We start from the raw sequence: 25,075 nt of genomic DNA on the forward strand, positions 1-25,075 counted from the left end.
TACCAGCTTGAAGGGAGATTAAAAACAAACAAGTCTTAGGTCTGTTCATTGAAACAACTTAAAAACCAGCCCGGCACATTTTTGTCACAGAACCCTGTAAGGTACACAGATGATAGTTACAGCATGCATTCTATAAGACTCATTGAAAGATCACGCAAAAAAATAGATTAACCATTTTCCAAGTGAATTCATCTTCAAAAAATAGGCTATAAAAGTGCAAAACTAGGAAAACAAAAATCTAGATTATGTACATATGGCTCAGCTTATGAACAGGAAAAAAGGTAAATAGTGTACAATTTCCTGATACACAGCACTTCATTACATCGCCAGTTTACAGAGACATTAAAAATAGGTCCCATATACAGGAACTAAGACGTACAACTAGAACATCTCAAGTTGCATAATGAAAAAACAAGAGTTTCTAGGTTTTGCTATTTTACATTTGCTGTAGGAGGGAAGAGAGCAAAATGAACAGTGCAAAATTTCCCATTTTTTGTTTTACTAAAATATATGGAAGTCAAAGCCAGGTACAGAAGAAATTAACTCTTAACTACAGGCTTTATGAGAAGCAACTAGGAACGCCAGTCAAAATATGCAACGATTCTGCTTACTGGCTGGTAACTGGCCATCTTCCCTTTACAAAAATTAAACTGCATGTGCATTAGAAAAAAACCTTGTTGTCTTTGCAAAAAAAATAAAAGGAGATATTCTCCCATTTACAGGTTATTTCTCACTTATTTTAAACACCCAGTAGATGCTAAAACTCGACATCAAGAAGCTTCCAAGCACAGTCAAGCAGGCTACACCATAGCCACATCCCTTTTGAAGTCTGTAGATCCCATATTCATATTGCAAGTCTGTTTTGTTTCTGACTTTACAGTTTGGACAAAGGTGCAAAGTAGTTTTCCTCTAAATGTAACCGTATTGAGTTTAGTACAAAACTAAACATTTGAAACATTTAGATTAGTATCGTTTCTCATGCAAGTCCTAGGTGTTTTCTGCTGTAAGAGTTTGCATGTTGGTAGAGATGGTTAAGAGGCTTCTCTGAAGAACAGCAACCAATGCCAAGAGAAGGATCCAACCATATTTCAGGAACACCACACTGAAATCCAAATGTCAAGTATTGCCTCATCCTTGCATTTAAAAATATGCTGGAAACAACCCCAGGGAAACAGATCCCTCCAACATGTAATGGTCCTAACATACACGAGGCAGACCAGCATAATGTCAGCACCATCGCTTTGATGTTCACAGATGTTCACAACATTCATAAACTGGACAGTTTCAGACAGTTTATTTGGAAGTTGTTTAAAAAGACTAACACAGTTCAACAGAAAAAACAGATGAGAAACTTTCACCTTTATGAAAAAGGAGCATTAAGCCAACAGGATTTCAACTTCAGCATCTACAGTTTACCTGAGGTGCAATTATATATTCTTTCAAAGAGAAACTCTTCAGCAGCGCTCAAGTATGTAAAAATATAATTCCTACCTAATATTTGGTCAATTAATTCTAATGAAAAATATTCAAAAAAGTCAATGTCAAGATATACATTCTCCACACACCTTCATAACCCAATTATTTAGACTACTTTTATGGCTATTTGGTACAAAATGTTAACAGAACCAGTATTATAAAACTGTAGTGTTTTTATATACAGTACAATCACAGCTTAGTTCAGTAGCTTTCACCATTCATTTTTACTCAAGGGATGAACTGCACGTGTAACTCCATAGAAAATGCATTTGTTTCCTTAGACCTAGAGGGTAGGAAAAAAAAAGAAAATATTTTAATGGTATACAACCATACAATAGTACAACATGGTTTTTGTTGTGAGGAGTATCTTTCAAACACAAAGGGAATTTCTTCTGCACCTTTACATAAGTGTATTTAGAAATTGATACTGCCATATAAGGTCTGTGTCTTCTACCTGCCAAATAAAACCTGGCAATCAAGTCTGCTTTTGAAGATACTCAAGCCCCAAGTAGAAATACAGGCAGGAAACCAAGTTAGCTTAAAAGCAGAACTAGACAAAAATACACTTAGTAGGGGGACAATAAAAGCTGGAAGATTAGAAGAACATCAAGAAATAGTGAAGTATTTTTTAAAACTATCAACTTGATGTCAGATAGCTCTGCTTCCCAGATATATAAAATCTTTCCATAAAATAGTGTGTGCTGGGTCCAGGTGCTACAGCATTCAAGACATCTCCTTAAATTTGAATGAGGAAGATTATCTGTAGCTGTAGGTTTGAGAAGAGCATACACATTTATTTATAGCCTTAGTATTTATCTCCTTAGCAGCTAATAATGTTGCAAACACAATGAGGTGGTTAAGTTGAGAAACAGCTACAGAACTGAAGAGATGAAGCATGGGAATTCAGCATACCAGGCTGATTCTTCTCACTTGACCTGTTTCTTTAAGAAACTACACTCACCCCTCAGTCAAACAAAGGAAAAACTATTTGGAATAACCTCTCAAGTACAAAACTGTCGAGGTGGTGTAAGGAAACCCTTACTTCTCCATGAAATAACCTACCAAATAAGAGTCTTGTCATTTGAGGCAATCCTCACAATCTTCAGTTGTAAAATGAGTAACGTCTACGTTTTCAGGAAGGACTAACCAACGTAACCTCTTAGAGGATTCATGAACTGTGATAACAGACACCCTCTCATTTCTAGTTCTCTGCAGGATGCTCCCCCACCTCCAAGTACTGACTTAAGGGGAAAGTCCTTTCCTTCAACTCTTCCACTGGCAACTAATTAATACATTCATCTATGGTTAGCCCTCCCGTTTCTTTTAGAAAAGGAGCGTCTGTGTACTTTTTATGCAAGCCTTTACCACCACCATAATTAACTAATGCTGCTACACCAGTATTTGGTTGGCTTAGAAAAGAGGAGTTTGTATTTTCAGCTATTCTGGTTCAGACTTTCACAACCTCTCATCACGCTGTGAGCAACCTTTGATGCCAGGAGTACATAATGCAACATTTAAGTAACAATTAGTTCAAAAGGTTTTGTTTACCGTTTCTTGAAGTAAATGATTAAGTCTTCTTGTCACTTGGTCGAAAGTGTGCATTACCAATGAAACTTTCATAGCTTCGCTTTTGTAGCACGCTGCTAGACAAGTGTTGGTATGACACCGATCTCTTTCCTGACAAAAATTAATTTAGAGGAGTTAGAATTATTTCCTGCTAATCTAATTGGTCAGACATTCAGTTGCAAGCAGGTCTATGCTAGCATCCAGAATCCCAGAATACCAGACACTACTACAAATCACCTCGCGAGCAGGGCTGAAGACAACAGATATTCCTAGTCCCAGTAAAAGATTATACGAAATTTAGTATCCTTGTTAGTATGAGAACAAATACAAGGTGAATGAAAAGTATTAATTTAACAGCTTTGTTTTAAGCTGTATACATGTAATGTCCATTTCCCACCTTTTGCTCATTTTATTTGCAAGAAAATTTTTTTGCTTAACTCATAAAACATGCTTCACTTCAAGAAGGTTTAAGTGCTGCAGTAATGTATAGCATGATGCCTACATAATCCAGTTTCTGTATTTGTTTGAAAACTGAATTTTTGAATACAAGTATTTGAAAGGAAAACCAGGTATACTACATTATTGCCATCATGGATTATATGGCAATTGTGACACTTTAAAGGGTGTTAAAGAGCGTTAATACACATGTACTTAAAAACCTTTGTTAAGCAATTTTCAGTCTAGTATACAGGTACTTTCATGTTTATCTGAGACCATTAATTCAGATTTATATATGTGAAATCAATGCCTGTTCCATATTAAGTCTTATTAGCTTAAGCAAGCAGTCAAAAACACTTCATAAAATTAAGGAAAAAAGTCAAGAATCATTACTCCCACCGGATACAAAAAGCCCAACTGCCATCCATATTCTGTAAGAGCTTTAAATGCAGCATTGAAAAAAAACCTAGCAAGCTTTAATTAAATTAAAATGGCAAAGCTAAATTAATATTTCAACAGAATCTACGAAGCCATTGGAGTGTGTCATGAGCAATTGTCTTTAATTTGCAGCCTCTGCCAGATCAATCAGCCAACAGGTTATCCTTGATAGCATGTTGCCATTGCAAAGGCAACTAATTTGAAAATAACACAAACTGAGTGGTTTCAGAATGTTTCTGTCTCTTCAGGGCAACACAGAATGGCAGAGCTTACAAGCAGTAACGGAAGGCATCATGCTTTAATCAAGTTTGCCAAGTGGAACATATTCTCATGACAACTTGATCCAGCTTTTAACATGCGACAGAACATGTTCATAGGACCTAAATAATGTTGCCACAAGGCACACAGGCCCTTAAAAAAGGTTTTGACATCATGTTTTATAGTATCACCAGAGTTCAACAAAAAGGCTACAGAAACCTGCAGGTGTAGACCTGCAGGATTTTACATATGGTATCTTACAAAATTAATCTCTGAGGAGTTGCAACTCTTAAACAGCTGTACTTCAGCTTTATAACAAAAAAAAGGATTTGCAGAAAAACTTTCATCTCCACTGTCTCCACCCACATTAAAACTCTTAACACTGAGAAGTCTGCCTGTCTGCTACCCCATATCCTCTCAGCTATCAAGGTTTGGGTTGGGTATTTCCAGGCAGAATGTTTGGAAAACTAGGAAATTAACCTTTAAAACCTGTATTTTCATGCACTGAGCTTTTATTGAAGTTGCTAAGAAAACCCACAGATGGGGGGTCTTGTTTCAGAAGTCTTTCCAATGTAGGTAACGTTCATAAAAAGTTGCTTTTCTTGCCTTAAGACAACACCACGTAACAATGAAATCTTTATTTCCATGACAACAATGCTGTCAAACTAGCTGCAGCCAGTTTTGAGCCCTCTAAATAACAAGAAACAGTAGAAGTTCTTGACTATAGGCTACTGTCTCCAGGCTAGCACCAAAGAAGAGGAAGAAAAGCCTACCACAGAGTTTTCTGGCAGACAGGTGGAGCTTTCAAAAGAAGAACAAGGTGGATTCCAATGAAGTCACTGTTTAAAAATAGCATTGCATCAACTGCTACTTCAGCAGACTAACCTCACTAAGACTACTGGCAAAATAAAAGAATTCCCCTATCCCCAAAGTACACTAAGGGGGAATAAAGGAAAGGAGCAAGGCATTACCCACCTTCTAGTCCTCAGGGTAGACTACTCATCTAGCTGGCTGACTTTTTAACCTTCCCCTTCTTGTTTTTGTGAAAATTAAAAAAGCATTCCCTCAAAATCCTGAACATGCTATCTGCTCAACAGGTAGCTATGTCATGAAGCACAAGTCCTCGGACACGTCAAATTAACATAGTTTAGTCCTTAAGGACAGTCAAATCCTCCACCAAATGTTGAGATCATACATGAAGTTCTTAGCTACCATCAACCACTAATTTAAACAGAAGAAAAAGAGGAAAAAAAAGGAAAAAAAAAAAAAAAAAAAAGGGGGCGGGGGGGAGGTAGTCTTGCAAAGCATTGTACATTCCACAACTGCATGAATGACTTCTGTACTCAGAAAAAACCCTGGACATATTTCATTCTCTCAGATCACTAGGAATCAGCACCATTTGTCCTTCTGCCCGTCCCTCTGCATTCTGTGCATAACCTAGTGCCCATTTTACATTCCTCACAGCAATTCATGGTACAGTTCATGGTACACAGACAACGCTCTTGATGAAACTAGGAATTAAGTCCATTTCACAACCACTTCAGTGAGTCAGCTGTGATGCTGTCTTTTCCTTTATCCACTCCCTACCCAGACTGGAAACAGCACCGCAACACTTGCCTTCATCCTTCCACAACCCACTAGCAAGCCTGAATATTTATGAAGCCCACAACCTTAAAACAAGCAAACACAAACCAAAAAAAGAGTTGGCAAACACATTTTTTGCTGCATAAGTAAATGCAGATTCACTATTTTACAATTCACTGACCTAAGGTAACACCCCTGCTTATTAAAAACCCAAACTGCTTTAGAATAATCTTACTGCTTCCAGAGAATGGGAGTATTCACAGAGTTTAAGAGTCTTTAAGGCTACACAGCACATACGCACTATTCATTTTTATAATAGGATCTTCATTTCAAAATTCAAAGTCCTATTATTTACAGCTAAGTCCATACTGACCTCAGCTTAGTCATAAATACCAACTTCTACAAATAGACAACTGCTTAAATATGACCTAGCACCTTTCAGTCTTGGCCTCCTGCTAAGTTTTGAAAATGTTGACTAAGAAAAAGAAAAAAAAAACCAAAAACAAAAACAAAAAGGGTTTCATAGAAGTACCAAAGTTTTCCAAATGCATCACAAAACATTTCTCTCTGCTAGATCCAGAATTTTCCACAAAGCATTACTACATAGTCCAATGAGACACCATAATTAGAATAGCAGAAATATGTTGTCTTGATTTAATAAAGCATTCTGTTCCTACTAAAAACTACACATTATTTTAAAAGCGTTGAAGAACAGGTATAAGATTTAAATCATAGCTTTATGATTTGTTTTAAAAATCTGCATTTTCTGCAACTGAAGGGAACAATTGTCCATGACTGCTTCTCCCCACCCCCACCCTTTATTTTTTTTTATTTTTTTTTTTTAGAAAGAGGTTTTATTAACATTCCAGATGGTCTGAGACTTCTTGTATATTAAGCAGAAAGGCTCGTTCCATATCCTGGATTAGTAAGCATGTCTGGAGTGCTCTGATGAGCAAACAATACATGTTTGCTATCAGAGACCATGGCAGGGTGGAGGAGGGAACTTGAGGAACTTTAAATTAGATTCTTTAAGACTTTCCATGGCTAATTCTCCAAGCCAGGACTTTGCTGAACCTGAATTTTAAATTTAAAATCCAAGCATTGCCCAGACTTGGTGAAATGCTAAATACAGCTTTATTTTCTCCATTTCAAGGTGGGTACGCAATTATTCATGGTTCATTCACCTTTCTTTGTAATGGTGCAAGACATTTAACTAGGAAAGAGATACAATACCTTCTACTGTAGAGCTGGTTACTTGGCCATTGCTAGATCCACAAGAACTGTAAAGTGATCCAGAGCTATATGGCTCATAAGGTTTGAGAACAGTCAACATATTAGGAGGATCAACATCATCTGAATTCAGAAGCCCTTGTTTGGTTGGCAAAACAGAGGATGCAGGTTTGGTGCGAGAACATTCCTGAGGTAGCAGATTTGGGTATCTGTTTGCAACACGAGATCTGCTCATTTCGTATCTTCTGTAATTAGCCATTGGAGAGTCAGTATGTTCAACAGCTAATACATTAGGTTTCATTCGTTTAGAAGACGTTTCACCATAGTCTAGATTTACATTGCTCACAGATTTACTACAAAGATAGTCTCTTCCACGATGACAAGACCAGGCAGATTCATTCAGGTGAGAGTCGAGAGCTCCATTCATACTGCTGCTTACAAGACCAGATTGAGATTGAGACACTGGGATACTGGGAGCTTTTACTTTAGATTCAGATCTTTTTACTCTGTCCGATACTGGAGAGATACTGGAACTGGAGTGCATTTCTTGCTGAGGTTGTCTATAGTTAGTTGCCTGAGCTCCAATATTACTTTGCTGTTTATGAAACTTGAGGTTACTTGGGGCTGCGCTGCTTGAGTCAGTCACTGAAAAGACAGGAACTTTGTTCTGTGGAGGATGGCATTGTTTAGCTTTCCCTGTTGGCAACAGCTTTTGCTGTGTAGATGGGGAAGTCTTACTTCTTTTAGAATTAAAAGACAGAGGAAGCACATCTTTACCAAGCAGAGCTGGAGGGCATCCAGTGCGTCTGGCTTTAGCTGGAGCCTTGTTTCTACAGCCATTTTTGTTAACGGTGTCAGGATTGTATTTGTGCATCAGCCTCTGGTGCATCATTAGGACTTCTGGGTAAAATGTTCTGTAAGTACAAAATGAACAGGTGCTGGGTGCTAGCTGACCTCTAGTTGAAACCACTGAACATTCTTGTGAAGTCCCAATAGATAAGTTCAAGGGCTTTTCTTGAGAGTCCACCACAGGTTTGCATTTGTAGTTTTCAGTGCTCTCTCGCACATCATTCATGTTTTTTCCATCCTTTAAAGCACCAACATACTGGACGTCATCTCCCTCTGATGCCACAGAGGCCTGCCTCTCTCTTTTATGAGGAACATTGCGCTGAGCTTCCTTTGTTTCCTTCTCAGCCTTCAGTTTTTCCAGGTAAGGAGTGGACACATTCTTATGTATTTGATTTGAATTGTTACAAACGGAACCTCTGTTCAATTCCCTAGAATTATTTTTACTTTTCAAAAAGACTGTGCTGCCTATTGCATTGTTCAGGGACAGAATTTCCTTTTGCTGCTTGGTAGGTGGGCGGCCCTCAGCATCTTTGGCACAATCAAAAAGCCTTTTTGAATTTTTGGTTTCTTGAGCACCATCAGCAACCAGCAAGAGCTCCGTCTCCTGACTCTGTGATGAAACTTTGCTCTCACTTTTCACATCTGCTGCACTATCGGCTTGCTTGTCCTTGTGATGCCTCTCTAAGTGATACCTCAGTGAAGTTTTCTGTGCTGCTGCGTACTCACAGAATTCACATTTGTACGGTTTTTCACCTGAAACACAGTTTTGTCAGTAAGTTTGATACAATTTTAAGTCTTGAATACAGTTAAACACAAGGGAATAATGTAGACCACGAAACAGTAAAATAGATTTTTCTTTCCCTTTCCACATACTCATAACTCCCAAACTCATCTAAATCATTTAAACCACTACACCTTACTGCTTTTACTAACTACAGTGACATCTTCTGGCTGCAATGAAGATATTTTCCACACGTTGGCTATGCATGGAGATGGTAGCTGACAGTATGTTTGGCAAAGATAAGCAAGAAGTACAACCATGGGTCAACAACAATTTACAGCCCTTGATCATACCACAGGTATGCTATTCAACAACACAAATGTTACAGTTCATCTATAGAGTTGTTTCAAAATAGGGACATACATTAACAGAAGAAGGAGGAGTTTGCCTGGCTACAGAAAACAAAGTTGAACAGAAAAAGACACAGCTTTTTCCCAGGTAGCAGCAACTAGCAGACAATCAGCTTACTACTTGGGAAACAGGCTTTTTTAAACAAACAAAACCAAAACACACACACACAAACAAGAAGTCAAACAAAATTAACAAAACAACACTAGAATTTTTGCTAGACTGCTAAACATAGAAAGTTTTTAAAGATATTGTATTCTTAACAGTAGTTAATATAATTAGCCTTATTCAACAAGATTTACACCTATGTAAATAATTAGTTCTTTCCAAGAAATGTGAATTAGAATGATTTAAATTTTTTTTGTAACATAAGCAAAAACTTCATTCTTAATCTCAATAATTTGGAAGGCAATTCTGTTTTTCTTAAGCAAAACTAAACACGCCATCCAACTGCATTCAGCAGACTTCCTTCCCCTCCCACAAAGGTGAAGCCCATTTACCTGTATGAGTTCTGAGATGAATATTGAGGTAATAATTTGAGCGAAAATACTTTCCACAATAGCTGCATTCTCTGGATGCTCCAAGGTTTTTAACTTTTGTTCTTTCCAAACCATCTTCATTTTTATCTTTGGGAGAAAATATAGCTGTATTATGAAGAGCAAATGCAAATTTGTAGTCCCATTTAAAACTCTACCTACCTATTTTAACTGCCTTTTTTAAGGAAAAACACAGAATGATAAACTGTTGTCAACTCCTACAGTCAACAAGCATCTTTTGTCCTGTACTGCTGCAGAGCGAAAAGAGTTAAAAAGGTTTTTGCCTGTGTCAAGTAACACTGTGGTTAGTGACTGTAATGAAGACTTCCCAGAGAACAAGAACACAAAACTAGGTCTCAAAAAAAAAAAAAAAGGGGGGGGGGAGGGTTGGCCTTTGTTACTGACCTACAGGAACTTGAATGAGAATCTCAAAAATTCAGAGGTTATAAACTGCATTCTTTAATAAAAGGGAGTGCCTGAATTCGTAAGGGTGAGCATGGTTCAGACTGTAAAACCTCCTCTGCACACCATGGCAAAACACAGAAAGGTGTTGTAGAGAAGGCAGGCGAGAAGAAAGATTTTTCTTATTAATAATTATTGTTGTTATTATTTCTATGCTAATCGATGGAGTGTCAAATCTGTATAACAACATCCTTAGATCTAACAAGTAATCTTTTTTCACTAGAAGCAGTAATGCTTAAGCTTTGACAAATATGGGAGTAGGAAAGTGACAGGCATTGCTAGTTCTCTGAAAGACTTAACTCAAGAAAAACTCAGATTAAAACCTGGTTCCACTCAAGTGTAGCCAGCTGCAGCTACCACTGGAGGGCGGCAAGTACAGCAAAATGTCTCACAAGAACTGGGAGAATGCTTGCACAACACACCACTCAAATCAACGTGACTGCTCAGGCAGGTTGAATTGGAAAAAGAAAAAAAAAAGAAAAAAAAAAGAAAAAAAAAAAGATCAAGACAACTCCAGTAAAACATCCAGTCAAAACTGACTACGAAAGCTACAGCAGGAAAAAATGGAAGGAGATGTTTCGCTTGGCTAAGATATGAGATACATAATAGATAGCTTAAAATGGTTCTCTGAAGTTCCTACATGTCAGAAAGCTTCTATACTGGAAATGCTAAGTATGGCTAAACTATGGCTAAGACAAGGCAGAGCTGTTTTAAACAGATAATGTCTCAATAAGCATGACTCAGCATCACGCAATGAAAGCTGCTGTAGTTTAGGATAAGACCCTGAGAAACAAAACAAGCAAGTTAACATTAGGTAATAATTCCATTCCTTTGTTACCGAGGGCAAAAATAAAGGGCTGCACATTACCAGAAATGGAAAAGTCAGCCGTGCCAGGACATTCTGTATGTTGCGTCTTTTCTTAAGATTATGCAAGTGTCTGTTCTTTAAATGCAGGCTCAAAGCATGTCACACACAAGTGCTAGATTAGCTAGAAGACTTTTTGCTATTCCTTTTTGTCCCCAGACATGCAATCTGTTTCAATTAAGGAATCGCTCAGTACCAGTTGTTTTTCTAAGACACTGCGAAATGCAGAATTAATCCTGGGTAACATACAGATTGAGCCCATCTACTTTGTCAAAGAGAACTGTTAGCAACTCTTTAAGGAGGAGGAGTTAACTATGTACCTCTAACATATATGATGTCCACATATTAATAGCCTGCCTGTATGCGCGTCCTTATGCAATTAATTTCAAATTGCTGGTTCTGACATTCAGGCTTTCAAGTTACATATTGTTCAAAAGAAACACAGAACCTGCAGTTTAATAGAAAAAGTTTGGAACTATTCTTTACTCCTCAGGCTCTTAACAACTGATGGTATCAGGCATTGGACATTTTTTGCCCTTTCTTGCAAGATGCAGGGAAAACAAGTGAAGCCACAATGACTTCAAACATACTTCAAGTATTTGTAAAAACATGTGCTGAACAAGAAAAGATACGGAACACTCAAAAGCACCCAGTAAAACTAAGATTCTTGCTATTGCAGGTAAGAGGGAGAAAGAGAAGGGGTAAGTAAACAGTGACTCCTCCTATTTCAATGATTCCAGTAACCCAAATCGTAACAAATCGTAACTGCAAGAAGGCCCAACAGAACTCCAAAGATATCAAAATGGCAGTGTTGGAACCTCTCTTTCCTCTCATTTTTTCTATTTTCCCGTTCTCCCACCATAACATTTCATGTCTGGCCAAGTTTTGAAAAGCTAACTAAGGCAGGAAAGATGTATTCTTTGGGTCTAAAGAGTTCCTGAAAAAATACACTAACAGCTATTTCAAACCTAAGTGCTCAAAATGCTACTCACCTAAATGAAGTGTTTCTGGAAGCCCATCTTCAAATCCATCTTCAGAGCCTCCTTCTATTCGTTCTCCTGATCCATTTTCATCCAGACTTGCCATTATATCAGTACAGCATGTCCTTGAAGCAGCTGAAGTCTCTCCATCAGTCCGCCTGTCTCTCTTATGTACTCTGGAGTGAAGAACAAGCTGGTGGTATGTTCTGAAGGCTTTACCACACTCCGAACAGTGTGTTGGTTTCTCTTTGTTCTGGGACAATTTAGAATCCATCTCCATAGAAGGCACTTCACCACCGGGATGTTTCAGTTTGTCTTGGGATAAATTACCATTCCCTGTGTAACCGCTGTTTTTATTTACTTTTGACTTCCCTGTAGTTTCAGTCTGGCTACCTTTATTTGCATTCCAAATTTCACCAAGTTCTTCTTTATCAGAACATGAATCATCATTGTCCGTACTTCCTTCTTGTCCCGATTCTTTGACTTGACCATGGCCTACTGCAATTTTACCTTTGGTAGCCAGCTGCCAGGCTTGATATGTGTTGAAAGGATCTAGTTCAGCTATCCATTTCACAGGTTTTTGTGATTTGTCATTTGCTGGACCCAAGTTTGGTCTTAAGTTCAAGAGCCGCATAAATTCCTCTCTTTGAGACATTTCTTCTGCATTAGATTCACCAGTCACTTGGGGGCTTTCACCACTGGGTACTGATTCTTTGGTGTGCACTTTACTGTGCTCAATTAGAGTCTCTTTATTGAGAAATAGGAAACCACAAACCATACAAATTTTGTAAGGTGACGTTACATTTTCAGTTACATGCTCCTGCACCACCTCATTTATTGTTACGGGGATTTCAGAACCTTGTTGGTGCTTGTTTCTAGAACCAGGCTTTCCAGTATGTGTTCGCATGTGATTTTTGAGGAACCATGGCTCTTTAAATCTTCTTCCACATACATTACACCAATACGTAAAAGAATCTTTATGCTTTTTCATGTGTGCCTCAACATCAAAAGCCTCATCAAATGTTTGTCCACAAACTTCACAACTAAGTTCTTCACTGTCCTTTCCATTGTTCGGTGAAGGCAAGTTTGTTCTTACTTGGCATTTATCTAAAGGACTAAGATATTCTGCTTCAACACGCAGGACAGCTGGTTCACAAAGAGTGGGCCTATGCTGAGTTAAAACGTGCTTACCAAGTTCTTCAGGATGTTTAAAAGTCTCATCACAAAACATGCAGTCCAGAGGCATGCAACCCTCAGCTTGCATGAGAAACTTTTCTTGCAAGCTTTTGTAAGAAATTGTGTTTGTTCCTTTTATTGTCATTGAGGCATCACTATTCTCCATCTGTGCACCAACAGTACTGGCTATTCCATCCGGTCCATCCATGTATGCCAAGAGAGGCTGAGTTGGCATGTTTCCTACGTTCTGTTCCCTATTATGTGTTTTAATGTAAGTTTCAGTTCTTTGGGGATGCTCGCTGATCTCAATAAGGACACTTGTAAAGTTCTCCAACATGTGCTTACAAGTCTGCTAAGCTAAAAAAAACTCTGCCAGGAAAATGCAAAAATTACTTCTTTTTCATTTTTATCTGTGTTCACACGTCACTGCAAGTGTATTATTCGGTTCTCTCAGTGACAGAAGGAAGTTCTCTTCCAATTTTTCAAGTCTATAGAAACAGCCAGTTGCACTTTTTCTGTATAAGCATTTCAAATAGTTGCATTGGCCAAAATACACTCACAGACAAGTTCAGTGCCACACAGAACTCCAGCACCTGGAGAAGAGAAAAAAAAATAGTCAGACTTCTCAAAAGAAAATGAAAATACAGTATACCAAGTAACAAAAACATTAGGGCTAAAGAACCATCAAATACTTTTGAACACAGAAGGCATGCTTTTAATAGTCTATGAGGAACAGCAAGAAGGCACTCTGGTCACTTTTCTACCTGCTGCAGTTGAAATAGTATGGTCTTGAACATTCCTTAAGCTGGGCTTCTGTATTAAGATCACTATACAAAAGCAACACTTTGTCTACGATCTATTCTAAACCTACTCTTAGCCAGTTATGCAAAGCTGCTGAAACTGTATTTCAATACATGCACTACTGAATTCTTAACAAGCAAATGCAGCAAGCCAAAGTAACCTTTCCTCAAATCTGTGAAACCAGTATTTAGAGGCACAATAAAACTTTACTTGTTTGCTCCCTAAAGGCTGTTGAGCAGAAGACTTCACACACACGCCCCCAAGACTAGACAGCTTGGAATTAGTTTTCATAGTTCTGGTGCACAGTAAGAATCAGCATAAACTGTTGCATTAAGAACTATTCATTGATACCACTCCTGATGCTTTTACTATCATTTTACAATCTGTGACAGCTTTGGGCTGGTACAATTGGATCATCTCAAAGTTCAAAATAAATGAATGATAATTCCCTGAACAGCAGTTTACTTCAAGGAAATGTTTCTCATTTCAAACTGCATGCAACAGAAAGTGTGCTTTATCAATTATACTCAAAAGGGAAAGTTTAAGGTTTCACAAGAATAAAAAGGTTTATAATAAAGTCTAAAGGAGTTATAATGTCTGCTAGCAGCAATTAATGGCCACCACTCTTCAAGCTGGCAAATTATAGTATTGTAGAGCTCAGGACTCCACTTGATCAAGTTTTTGAATAAAGGAATAGTCTACCAAACTAACACAAAACTATATAAACTGAAGATAAATAATTCTGAAATGAGGCACATTTCCAAATAAATTAATATCTAATGAAAAGAATGCATTCAAAATTTCTGAAAGTTTTACGTTTCAGCCAAATTATTTCATAAAGGACAGCTGGCCAGCGATTCACGTTACTTGAATTACTATGCCTTAAAATACAATAGGCTTCACAGCTCTTATAGCAGGAGACAGTACAGGCAAAGTAGGGTTTTAAAATTCATCTCAACTTCCACCTCTGCCTTGCTTTTTTTTTTTTTTTTGTTGGGGGGGGTGGTGGTGGTGGTGGAAATATTTTGCTTTACTTAAGCCAAAGAAAGGGTTGCAATCCAACCACAACCCTGTAATAGTTCAGGCTACAGAGATTTCCGTAACAACTAATTATAGCAGGTGAAGATGTGGTTATCTATGCAGCTGAGGTTACCTTCTCCTGCCTTTTCCCATCAGCAGTGCTAGCTGGAGAGAAAAAGGTGGTCTTAAGCCCTTAAATCTTAAACCATTTCAGTAGAAATCAGCCACCAGGACTTGAACTGTTTATACGGTTTGGTGGCCCAAACACATCTGCAGAGAAGGCTCCTGTAAAGCTGGCTGCTAGCGGAACCAGAACATCTAACAGCCATAGGAGGTTGATGGGACAGGATCTTCAACCAGCTGAAGTGAAAAGGCGACTATAAGGTTGTGATACAATGCCTTCAACTATATTGGATACCTTCACCTACCACAGAACAGTCAAGTCCAGGCAAGATAACCACCTGGGAAAGGAAACATGACAACACATTGCCAGGAGTCACAGATCTAACATCTTAAAACACTTTATCCACTCCCTGCACTACAGCCTTGCCCCAAGAATACTCTTTGGTTTTAATTTGAAAAGTTAGCAGCTCCTTCTCCACCATCATGAAGATGGGTTTAAGGGGGGGGGGGGGGGGAAGCCACCACAACACACACAAACCCACAACCACAACAGAACACCAATACAGAATAAAGTTATTGTTGCCAGTTGCTTGTCTTCCATTTTTTTCTGTACCTTCAGAGCTTTGTGTCTTCACTGTACAGTCCTCTAATCCAGGTCTAAACAACAATCAGGTCTAATACCAAGAAGTTTCTAGCTTTTTTTAAACCCAAGTTGTTTCAGGCCTGGGCCAAAAACTCATCATAAGCCAAGTTAAGCGTGAACAGAGGGATCTTGCAGGGCAGGGTAGAAAGTCTAAGAGGGAACAAGCCACTGGCTGACCGGTTGATGGTAACAGAAGCTAGATTTTCTGCAGCCAGTCTCCTTTCTAACTACACCCTTTACCCCCATGTTCAGTTTTATCACTGCCATGATTAACACTTCCTCTCTGCATCATGACTCAAGAATCTCTTGTAACAGGCAGGTAGGTTCAGTCTATGGTGTGACACTTCCGAATTGCTTCTATTGCAGCCTTTGTGTTTGCCTTTCTACCTTCCCTACTCAGTTTCGACTTTCTGGCTTTCACTCACCCCCTACAGGCAGGTGAAGAAGCTATAACACAAGTTTGAAGCTGAAGTAATTCAAAAAGCTTTCCCTTTTGTAAAACATAAGGAAAAACATATCAAAGGGTGCTGGTTAGCATGTTTTACTTCATGTTTCAACTTGCTGTTTTGTTCTATTTCTACTGTAGTTTTAAGAGGCGTTTTTTACACAACAGGGTAACATGCTGCAGCAAAACTCATGTGCATAAACGGTGACTCTATCTGCCTGAAAATAAAGTATTTGCAAACCAAAAATGAACTTCAACTTTGAAAGACTCCTGAACACCTAACAATGAATATCTATCTAGGCAAGATAAAAAAAATTGAACTTAAAGAGTTTAATGCATTTACTTTGAGAGACACAGGTAAGCGCTCTGCAGTAGTAGGTATAAGAATCATCCTACAAAAAGGCCAGAGGCATTTCTGGGGTATGAAGTCAGAGACAAATGCCAGCGTCTTAAGTCCCACATACTGAACTGCTGAGATTTGCACCAACTATTTCCTTGCTAGTGTCTACAAATACAGAAAAAGCCAATTATGCTTATTACGCTCCCCACGTTGTGGCATTACAACATATACAGAGAAACAGAAATTAAGTCACTGTAGAGACAAAACAGATGAAAAGCAGCAGAAATCCACACTCAGTCCCCTACCCTCTACAGCATACTGGGATGAGGTGAGGGTAGAAGAGACATCCTTGTAACACAGACCACCACACATGGTTCTACTCAAACCTAACCTAGGATAATACAAACATTCTGTAAAAACCATATGCTTCGAGATTTATTAGAATTTAAGGGATGGGCATAGATCAAACCTAGGGAAGGCCCTAGGTTGGTCACTGATGTGTGAAAAATCCACCTCAATCAATCAATAACATTTTCTCTGGTAAGCCCTTTGAAAATGGGTCTGTTTCAATCTTATTGCAGCTGTCTAAAAAACTAAACCTGTCCTCACAACTGCACATACAAATACAGAGCATATAACTAACACATGGATCATGAAGAGTTTAACAGGAGTTTGGAAGCAAATTTTAGTGGATATCAATAGGTTTGAACAAGCCATTCAGAGACTTCTTCCATAGCTCTTCTATGCACTTTACGCACCTCCACCAACCTATGTCAGCTGCTGAATGCTTTTCAAGCTTTCACTGTTTTTAACAGGAGGCTCTGAACACTTTGGAAGAACTGGCCACAAGCTCATGCTCTAGGCAGCATTGCAAAGGAGGGCAAGATATTCCTGTTTTAAGAGTCTGAAATGCCTATTTGCAGTTCAGGCAACTATTTTTCTTGGATATGCCATCACATACAGGAGATAGTACTTACAGACTGAACAAAAACTGCAGGTAGCATTTCTGAAGAGAACTGCAGATGGCAACTAGAATTATCTTTAAAATGAGAGGAAAAAAGACTACTACTAGCATCAGGAGTTGAGCTACAAAGTTCTAGTCTTATTTTTGTATTTGGTGATTACACACCACTGATTAGATATATGGCTTTTACAAGTAGGCATGATTTTACATTCTTAACTGTTTAGACAAGCTAACACATGCTAAAACTACAAACCAAGTATCTACACTAGGACTTTATCCATTATTAACAAAGCCTTTCTTCCTAGTGAAGATGTTATGTCTTGGATTTAAGAACCAAAAATGCTGATTAATTACATTCCTGTTATTCAAAACCCTGTAGGCAGCAGCAAAACTGTCAAGAGTTGCCTTAATTCTGTACTATTGCTTTCTTGAGCAAGTGGACAACCTGCAGTTTTGATGAGCACGGTAACTATTTGTGGCTGATGCTCTGTATATTAGCTTAAAACAAACAAACAGCCAGCAGTACCTGGGGTTTCTTCTGTTGTCTTTCACTTTCAGAAAACAAAAGAAGAGACACAACACAACAGTATTAAGAGATACTGAGTAAAGGAACACAACAAAACAGGATATCCTTCCTTCCAATAGCTGAGAAGCGATAAATTAGCTACAGATTATCTCAAGGTTGAAAATAAAGAATTACTATCCTTTCCCACAATAAAGTGAAGTCAAGAAACCCTGACTTCCGACTCCCCTACCCATTTGTAAATGTCAATATGCACGTCACCCCAGAGTCCAGTGCCCACATGTTCCAGTGGTTGCTGCAACTGCCTTGCAGTGAATGAGACTAGCAGAGGAACCCATCTTGCTCAGCACACGTGGACATTTCCTGGACTAATCTCTCCAGAAGTAGCAAATTCTTAACTGCACGATGCCATCTATTGTACTTTATTCTTCCAACAGTCCAGAGCCTGAGCATTTAGCAAACTTCAGTTCACAACTGATTTATATTTGGCTATATGGCCTTTAGTCAAATATTTCAACAGGTTTGCAGCGATACCCATTGTATTTATAAACACCACAAAACATATATAAAGATTGAACTGGACAGATGAGAACATCTTGTTTTCATTGCACTTGCCACACAACCAAAGAACCACACCAAAAAGCTGCTGCATATAAATGGATTATTAAAACAGAGAAAGTTTTAATTAAATGCCTGTAGAGAAGTTTAATTTCTTTTTATTAAATTACACAACCAAAGACAACATATTACATTCTCTCTAAGATTTCTTTGGGAAATGACCCATCAGTAGTAATTTTATTGCATTTCTACTTCCTGCATTTCAAAATGTCCATGAATATGTAATAAAAACCCTAGACACACCTTTCAGAGAACAGCAGTCTAACCATTGAATTTCTCATCTTAAAACACTACAAAGCACTGGGAATAAAAGTTGCACAGCTAGTACCAGGAAAAAAAAAAACCTATAGCTGGCTAATTCTGTGCTAGCAAAACTATCGTTAAGCCATAAAAAGCAAGCTGGAACAATTACGGAAGTTACCTAGTTGCTGCAACACTTCCTTAAAAACAGAAGCCAGAAAACTAGAAAAGCTACAACTAACTATATGATAATTAGTTACTTTTCTGTGTACTAGAAGATAAGTACTCAGACATAACTACCTCAACAAACTCTTAACAGATCCAGCGTTTAAAAGACACCCAGAGCTTCTTTCACTACCCTAAGGTTCCACAAAGTTTCCAAGTCCTACATAATCCAGCGCCAAAGAACAAGAAACCCATACTCAAAAACCCACCAGAGCACCAGCTGCTGCAGATTAACCACCTTCATTTTTACTGTCTATTTGACTTGAGAAATTTTTAGGTAACTCTCAATTCTCCTTTAAAACAAAAAAACCCTAACTTCTCATGTTTAAAGGTGTTTCAGGATATAAAGAGTCATTTTACATGAAACATTCTTTTCTCTTTTTTGTTTATACCTCAGAACAGGTTGCTGCTCTTTGGCATTGCTAATGAAATACATTTTATACTGCTGGTTGCTTATTGGAAACCACAAGTTATTTAAGCACTTTATTTCAGTCTAAAAGTTTTGCTTTTTCAGAATAGTGGTTCCAGTTCTGTCTAATGAACATAAATAAAATGAACCAGTTAACATCATTTTTTCCCTCATCGAGACCGCAAATAAAAAACTACCTTATGGGTATTATCTATTTTGTCGGGGTACATCTATATCCAGGTATAATACTGATCATAGGCAGAGTGGCTCATGCATAAATAGACATAACTTCAAATTCTCAAATAAAAGCCTGAGCAGAGGCTGAACTTAGTTTATGTAGTGCATTTTTATATATATACATATGTATCATTGCATAAAGTTAAACCAGTTGTACCACACCTAGTGTGCACACAGACTATTAAACAGAAATACCATCCCTAAGTAGTCGCTCACAATATTCAAGAGCTCCAAACTTTTCAGATAGTACCTATAGTGTCCCAGGTTATAGCGTAGTGTTTGCAGAACCCATGGGTGACAATGGTTCCATTGTACAAGCACATCGGGTGTGCTGTGGCCTTCATAGGCTCCTGTGTTTAGTCAGAAAGGGAAGCAAAGTGTTATTGCGAGGTTCTAATTTACCAACTGCTCCAAAACATTAGTCAGATTTCCAAACATCCACAGCATGAAATTTCAAGTTTGTCTCTACAGGTATTAGGGAGTTTATGGGAACCACATAACTTCCTTTCTCCATTTAAGAAGAAACATATACACATCACACCTCACGCAATAAGATGTTTTCCTTTGTTAGACAGAAATGTCCTTTCTACCCCAATCTGAAGGAAGGATAGTCCCTAAATCTAGGGAAGATGACACACTATTTGCTGCACAGGCTGTGGCCTTATTTCTGAGAGTACAACTGTCCATCTGCCTATGACTTAAGTTAAAACAGTGGAAAGCTATAAAAGTCAGCACAGATAAAACATTATTTTGCAGAGTAGCAGAAGAATCTGCTTTACTTCCTAACACTACATGAAGCCAATAACTTACTCTTCATTACTGTGTGTTCTATTGCTTTCCAGGGAAGGGAAGAGAGCTACTCCCTTCTAGCTTTTAACAGTATATCATTTTAACACAACTTCCCAGTGTATTTCTTTGTTAATGGAGCAGCACGTGAGTACACCTAAAATTGTTTCTCATCCACACACAGATTTTTACACCAAGTGCTCAAGAAAAAAAATGTTTTTAAATAGTTTGTTAACAGTTCAGTCTGATAAAGAACTAACATGAATACTTTTAAAGGAAATGGAGATTTAGGGGGAGGAAGGGGAGGAAGAGAGTTGTTTGTTTCAGTTGCAGAAAGATCAGAACGGAAGACTTACAGGTTGAAAAGAGAGCATAAAAGATGACCCCAAATTGGAATTCGCACTCCCTAAATCTGCAAACTTAAGTCCCCTTGTTAGTCTTCATCCTCAAGGCTTGAAGTTTTCAAAGTTATCCTGAACTTAAACTCTTAAGAGGGTTTTTTATGGCTTATCTTTTTATCCTCTCCAAGAGAGAGGCTACTCTGTTTTCCTCAGTTACACACCCTTCTAACACCACTGCAAAGCTTTCCAATGCAATGATACTAAGACAATTCATAAAAACAGAAGTGAAGAGACAGAGACATATGCACCAGAACGCAAGAATGTTATTATCCAGGCATTTCTCCACAAACACTTTAGAAACTAGATTTTGTGTTGAAAGCTCTTTTACAGTCAGATAAAACAGACATACATGCAAGTAATTTTCCTCCTGAAGTCTAGCAAACAGGATTTTAATCACCAGTGGAAAATAACTAGTAGTTAATAATGAACAATATTAGGAAAACTTCCTCCCCCACATTTCAGACATCTATACTAATAGAAACAAAGGATATCCTTTCTCTAAAAAACCTTCTCCTGTGGAGTCCCTTTTTCTTTAAGGCTATATGTCTAACAGTGTTTTGGCAGAGGATGGATGAGCTGAATGTGTCTCCTCATTGAGCTGAATGCCTCTTCTATCAAAAGATGTAATTATTCCTTTTAAAGCAGAGAACATATAAGCTCACATCATTTTGCACATGTTTTTCCTCCACTGAGCAAGAGCAAATATAAAAGAGACTAATTCTTGGCATTAAAGGAGGAAGTGCTACAAATAAGTATTGACTTCTAAAGTTCAGGAGGACTGCTCTAACAGCCAGATTTTTTTTTCCTTTTTTCCCCCTCTGATTAGAAGGGAATTTCTCAGTAACCACAAAAACAAAGTGTACTTTAGACAACATGAAGCAGCCAATACCTGTTGTAGAAGGGCTGAAAGACACAAGAGTGATCCTATTTTAAACAAGTCTGGGACACATTTCACCACTGCTATAAGATGATGCAACTTCATTAAATCAAGAAGTTACATGCACTTAAACTGGCAATGACCCCTTACCTTACAAAACAGTTTATTGTTCTCTCCACAGCAGGTAAAGACTCTCTTGGTGGAATGAGTGATACATTTTTACTGTTGAGTCAGTCTCACCTTACATAGACTGCCTTATGTGTTTAGTCTTGGTTCTCATCTGAAAGAAGGCATTTTCAGAGACCTTAAAAAGCACAATCGACTTTCTTACTTCTTGGCAGAAGGATGTTAGGTCTCTCCAGTAGCCACAACTACAAAGAAGTGGTAAATTCAGAGTTTACCAAATTAGACTTTAATTCCTTATTACTCAAGAGCCAGGAGTTCCTCCATAGCAATTATAGGTAAGTTGCATCCCTTTGGGCACCATAGGTGAAATAACAGGAAAAGAGATACTCTTTTACTATTCCTGAATTTGAGACAAGTAGTCACTTCCAAAGAGTTCACTTTGCTAAGGCCATTAAACTTCCCTAGTGCTCTCACCTGATTTCAACTCTGAATCTCTTGCCCAACACTGCTGAAACCCTGTACCTTGGAAGAAAAAGCAGTAACTTCTTACCCCTCCCCTCTGCAAAGCACTTTGAAGTTGTCACTTTCAAACATACCCACAATTATTTATTTACAAAAATCAGTCTTGAAAGACGGAAAAAGGTACACAGTCCTAGGGAAAGACATTTACTTCTACTTAAGTCATCCCCTGGACTAGCATCTGAAGATACTAAAATAGAAAAGTGCTAGAAATAGACACTTCAAATAGCTGCCTCCTTTCTTCCATGCAGGTGGGAGACCTTCAGACTCGAATAGACTGATGGAGACTAAACTTTTTAATTGCCTAGCATTACATTACCTCCCACTGGAGGACTGAAGGGATGTATGGGATGATGTAGTCCAACGTACAGGGCTTCACAGTGCCAAACTGACCTAGAAAGGGCAGTTAGCGTCCTCAAGAAACTGATCTTTCAAACAGGCAGTTTCACATACAAATTCTACTAGCATAAGAAAAAAAGGTTAGAAAACCAGTAAAGATAAACAGAAATTGTGGCTTCTCTGGACCATCTTTACATCTGTTTTCCTTACAATGTACTTAATCATCATGGTCTTTGGAGTACATCTAATTTGCTTCTTCCTACCTGTGTACCAGAACAAAGAGAGGCTGACATAACCCCAAGGATTTCACAAAACCAGTTCTCAACTATCATGATAAAGCGTAAGCACAATACAAGTGCCTTTAACTTCCCGTATGTAGTTTATGGCAGAGGTAAACTGCACTCACTTTATTACACTGAAAAATGCAAGTGTACCCATTGCGCATAAACAAACTCAGACTTTGATACTTTTAGTTACATAAAATCTTTAGCACATAGAAAATCCCTATCCAGTCAATTATTCACTTATATTTGGAAGGGTTTCTGCTCAAATCTTTAAGTCATGCTGATCTACATAATTTTCCTGCATGTTCTAACCACATTTCCTCTTGTACTTTCTTTTGAAATTCTCAAGGCAGGCCGATAACTAATTCAATCTTCTGCAATGAACTCAAAGGCATTGTATTTTGAAAGAAGTATGTCACCTATATTTTTGATTTATAACTCATTTTTTCCCAGCACATACATTGTTACACTTTGAAATTGAAAGTCTGTTCTTATCATACCACTTAAAGTACTGCTCCCCCTTAAAAAAAAAAAAGTTAAGGAAGAAAAATCAAGAGCTAGATTTATGATAAACTATAAGCTATGCTCTGACCAAAATCATATGACTACAACAATAGAAATTTTAATATTTTTTCCCCCCACTGACATATATCCAGGTTTGGCATAAACAAGTTTTCATCAGCAACAAAACAAGATTATTTGGGAATTTCATTGAAAAAAAGTTGATTTCTAAAAGCAAATAGTTTTGAGAGTAGCCTTCTGTTTGGAGGTGCACAAAAACCTAGGTAAATTCAGGCTGGAGAAGTGTGTTTGGTTTTTTTAATCCTAAAATACAACGCATATTGAGAATCTTACATAGCTTGGTCATATCCTTTTCCTTACTTTTGTATTCAGTTGCAAATCTCTTGTGGTATGAGTCACATCTCTCTAAAAGCATGCATACAGTAGTCAGCAGAATCCCCTGATCGTATTAATGCACCAGAAAGAAAAACTTTTTTGTTACTGAAGTCACCTTTAAAAAAGGGGGGTCAAGGGTCATCAGAAATTACTCAAAGTCCATTAAAAGTAAATAGCAGTTTGAAATTAATGTAGTTATGAGATGTGGAAAGAATATCTGATTGGAACGCTGATGTTCTAAATCAAGAGTCTCAGAAATAAGAGGGCTGAGCTGGCAAATGGCAGCCCTGCTGTAACTGAAATGTACTGTCTTGCTATATTTAAAGACAATACCTCAACAGTTAAGTATTAGAACATTTTAAGTGAGATAAATAAGCATAAGACACGGGCAAATATCCTTGGTTATTTAATCATCCTGAAAGCAGTGTGGAAGTGTGAGGGTAAGTTCAAAGGTCAAACTCTTCTTTCAGCTTCTTGCAAAGAAAAGCAAGCTTAGCCCATTTTACCTTAAGGAAAGGGGGGGGGGGGTGTGTGTGTGACTGTTCTTTCCATATGCCAGCAGTAGTTACAGCATTTCATAACACAGGAAAGAGGGAGTGTATTTACATATACAGTGTATGGAATCTTTTACTAGGACAATGAATTCCAAACCAAGATTCAGGTTAGAAAGAGTTGGGACAACAAAAAGTCCCAAAGAACAAAGGGAAGTTAAAATGTACTTAACATTTCCCCAGAGCTTAATTACAAACTCTCAAATTTTTGTAACTAAAAGCTTATTGTAATCACAGTTTTGAAAGTCTAAGTGAAACACACAGTTCCCTTTTAAAATTATTTCCCCCTGATTACAGTAATAATTTAGCACTTTGTTCAGATAAAATATGATTAATCTATCAACATAGTTCTAAAAGAAAATATAGCAAGGAGAAGATAGATTCTGAAGATTAGAAATAAGTGCTCAAAAAGGAATTTTTTGAGAGATCTAATGAAAGGGGAAACCAAAATGAAGTAACCTTTTGTGTAAGACAGCCTGATAAAAGGTGCTAAAGTTTATTATCTTCCTCTTTCTAGCCTCTACCCTAAATCTTGCTCTCCCCACCCCTACCAAAACAAAGCAAAACAAAAAAACATTATTCACTTAAAACGAAGAGAAAAAAAAAAAAGAAAGAAAATTCTCTAATCCAAAGCCTGGAAGCCATTCTCTAAAGACTACTTAATATGAAACTTTGTTTACAAGATACAAATATAGCCTTCTTACCACATTCAAAACCAGA

At 37.8% G+C, this 25,075-nt stretch overlaps 1 protein-coding gene across 2 annotated transcripts in view; it reads right to left on the minus strand.

Moving 5' to 3' along the window:
* Positions 1-76: 76 nt before the first annotated feature.
* ZNF217 (zinc finger protein 217) overlaps positions 77-25,075 on the minus strand; it is a 28,342-nt gene continuing 3,343 nt past the window's right edge. For both annotated transcript variants that reach the window (XM_080405236.1, XM_080405237.1), the window contains exons 2-6: positions 11,824-13,580; positions 9,469-9,594; positions 6,994-8,592; positions 3,025-3,153; positions 77-1,759 (exon numbers count right to left, since the gene is read on the minus strand). In XM_080405236.1, coding sequence (XP_080261362.1) covers positions 3,044-3,153; positions 6,994-8,592; positions 9,469-9,594; positions 11,824-13,324 — 3,336 coding nt within the window. In that variant the 5' untranslated portion in view covers positions 13,325-13,580 and the 3' untranslated portion in view covers positions 77-1,759; positions 3,025-3,043. The remainder of the gene's footprint in view (positions 1,760-3,024; positions 3,154-6,993; positions 8,593-9,468; positions 9,595-11,823; positions 13,581-25,075) is intronic.

Source organism: Falco punctatus (genome assembly GCF_963210335.1).
Source record: "Falco punctatus genome assembly, chromosome: 10".
NCBI lineage: Eukaryota > Metazoa > Chordata > Aves > Falconiformes > Falconidae > Falco > Falco punctatus.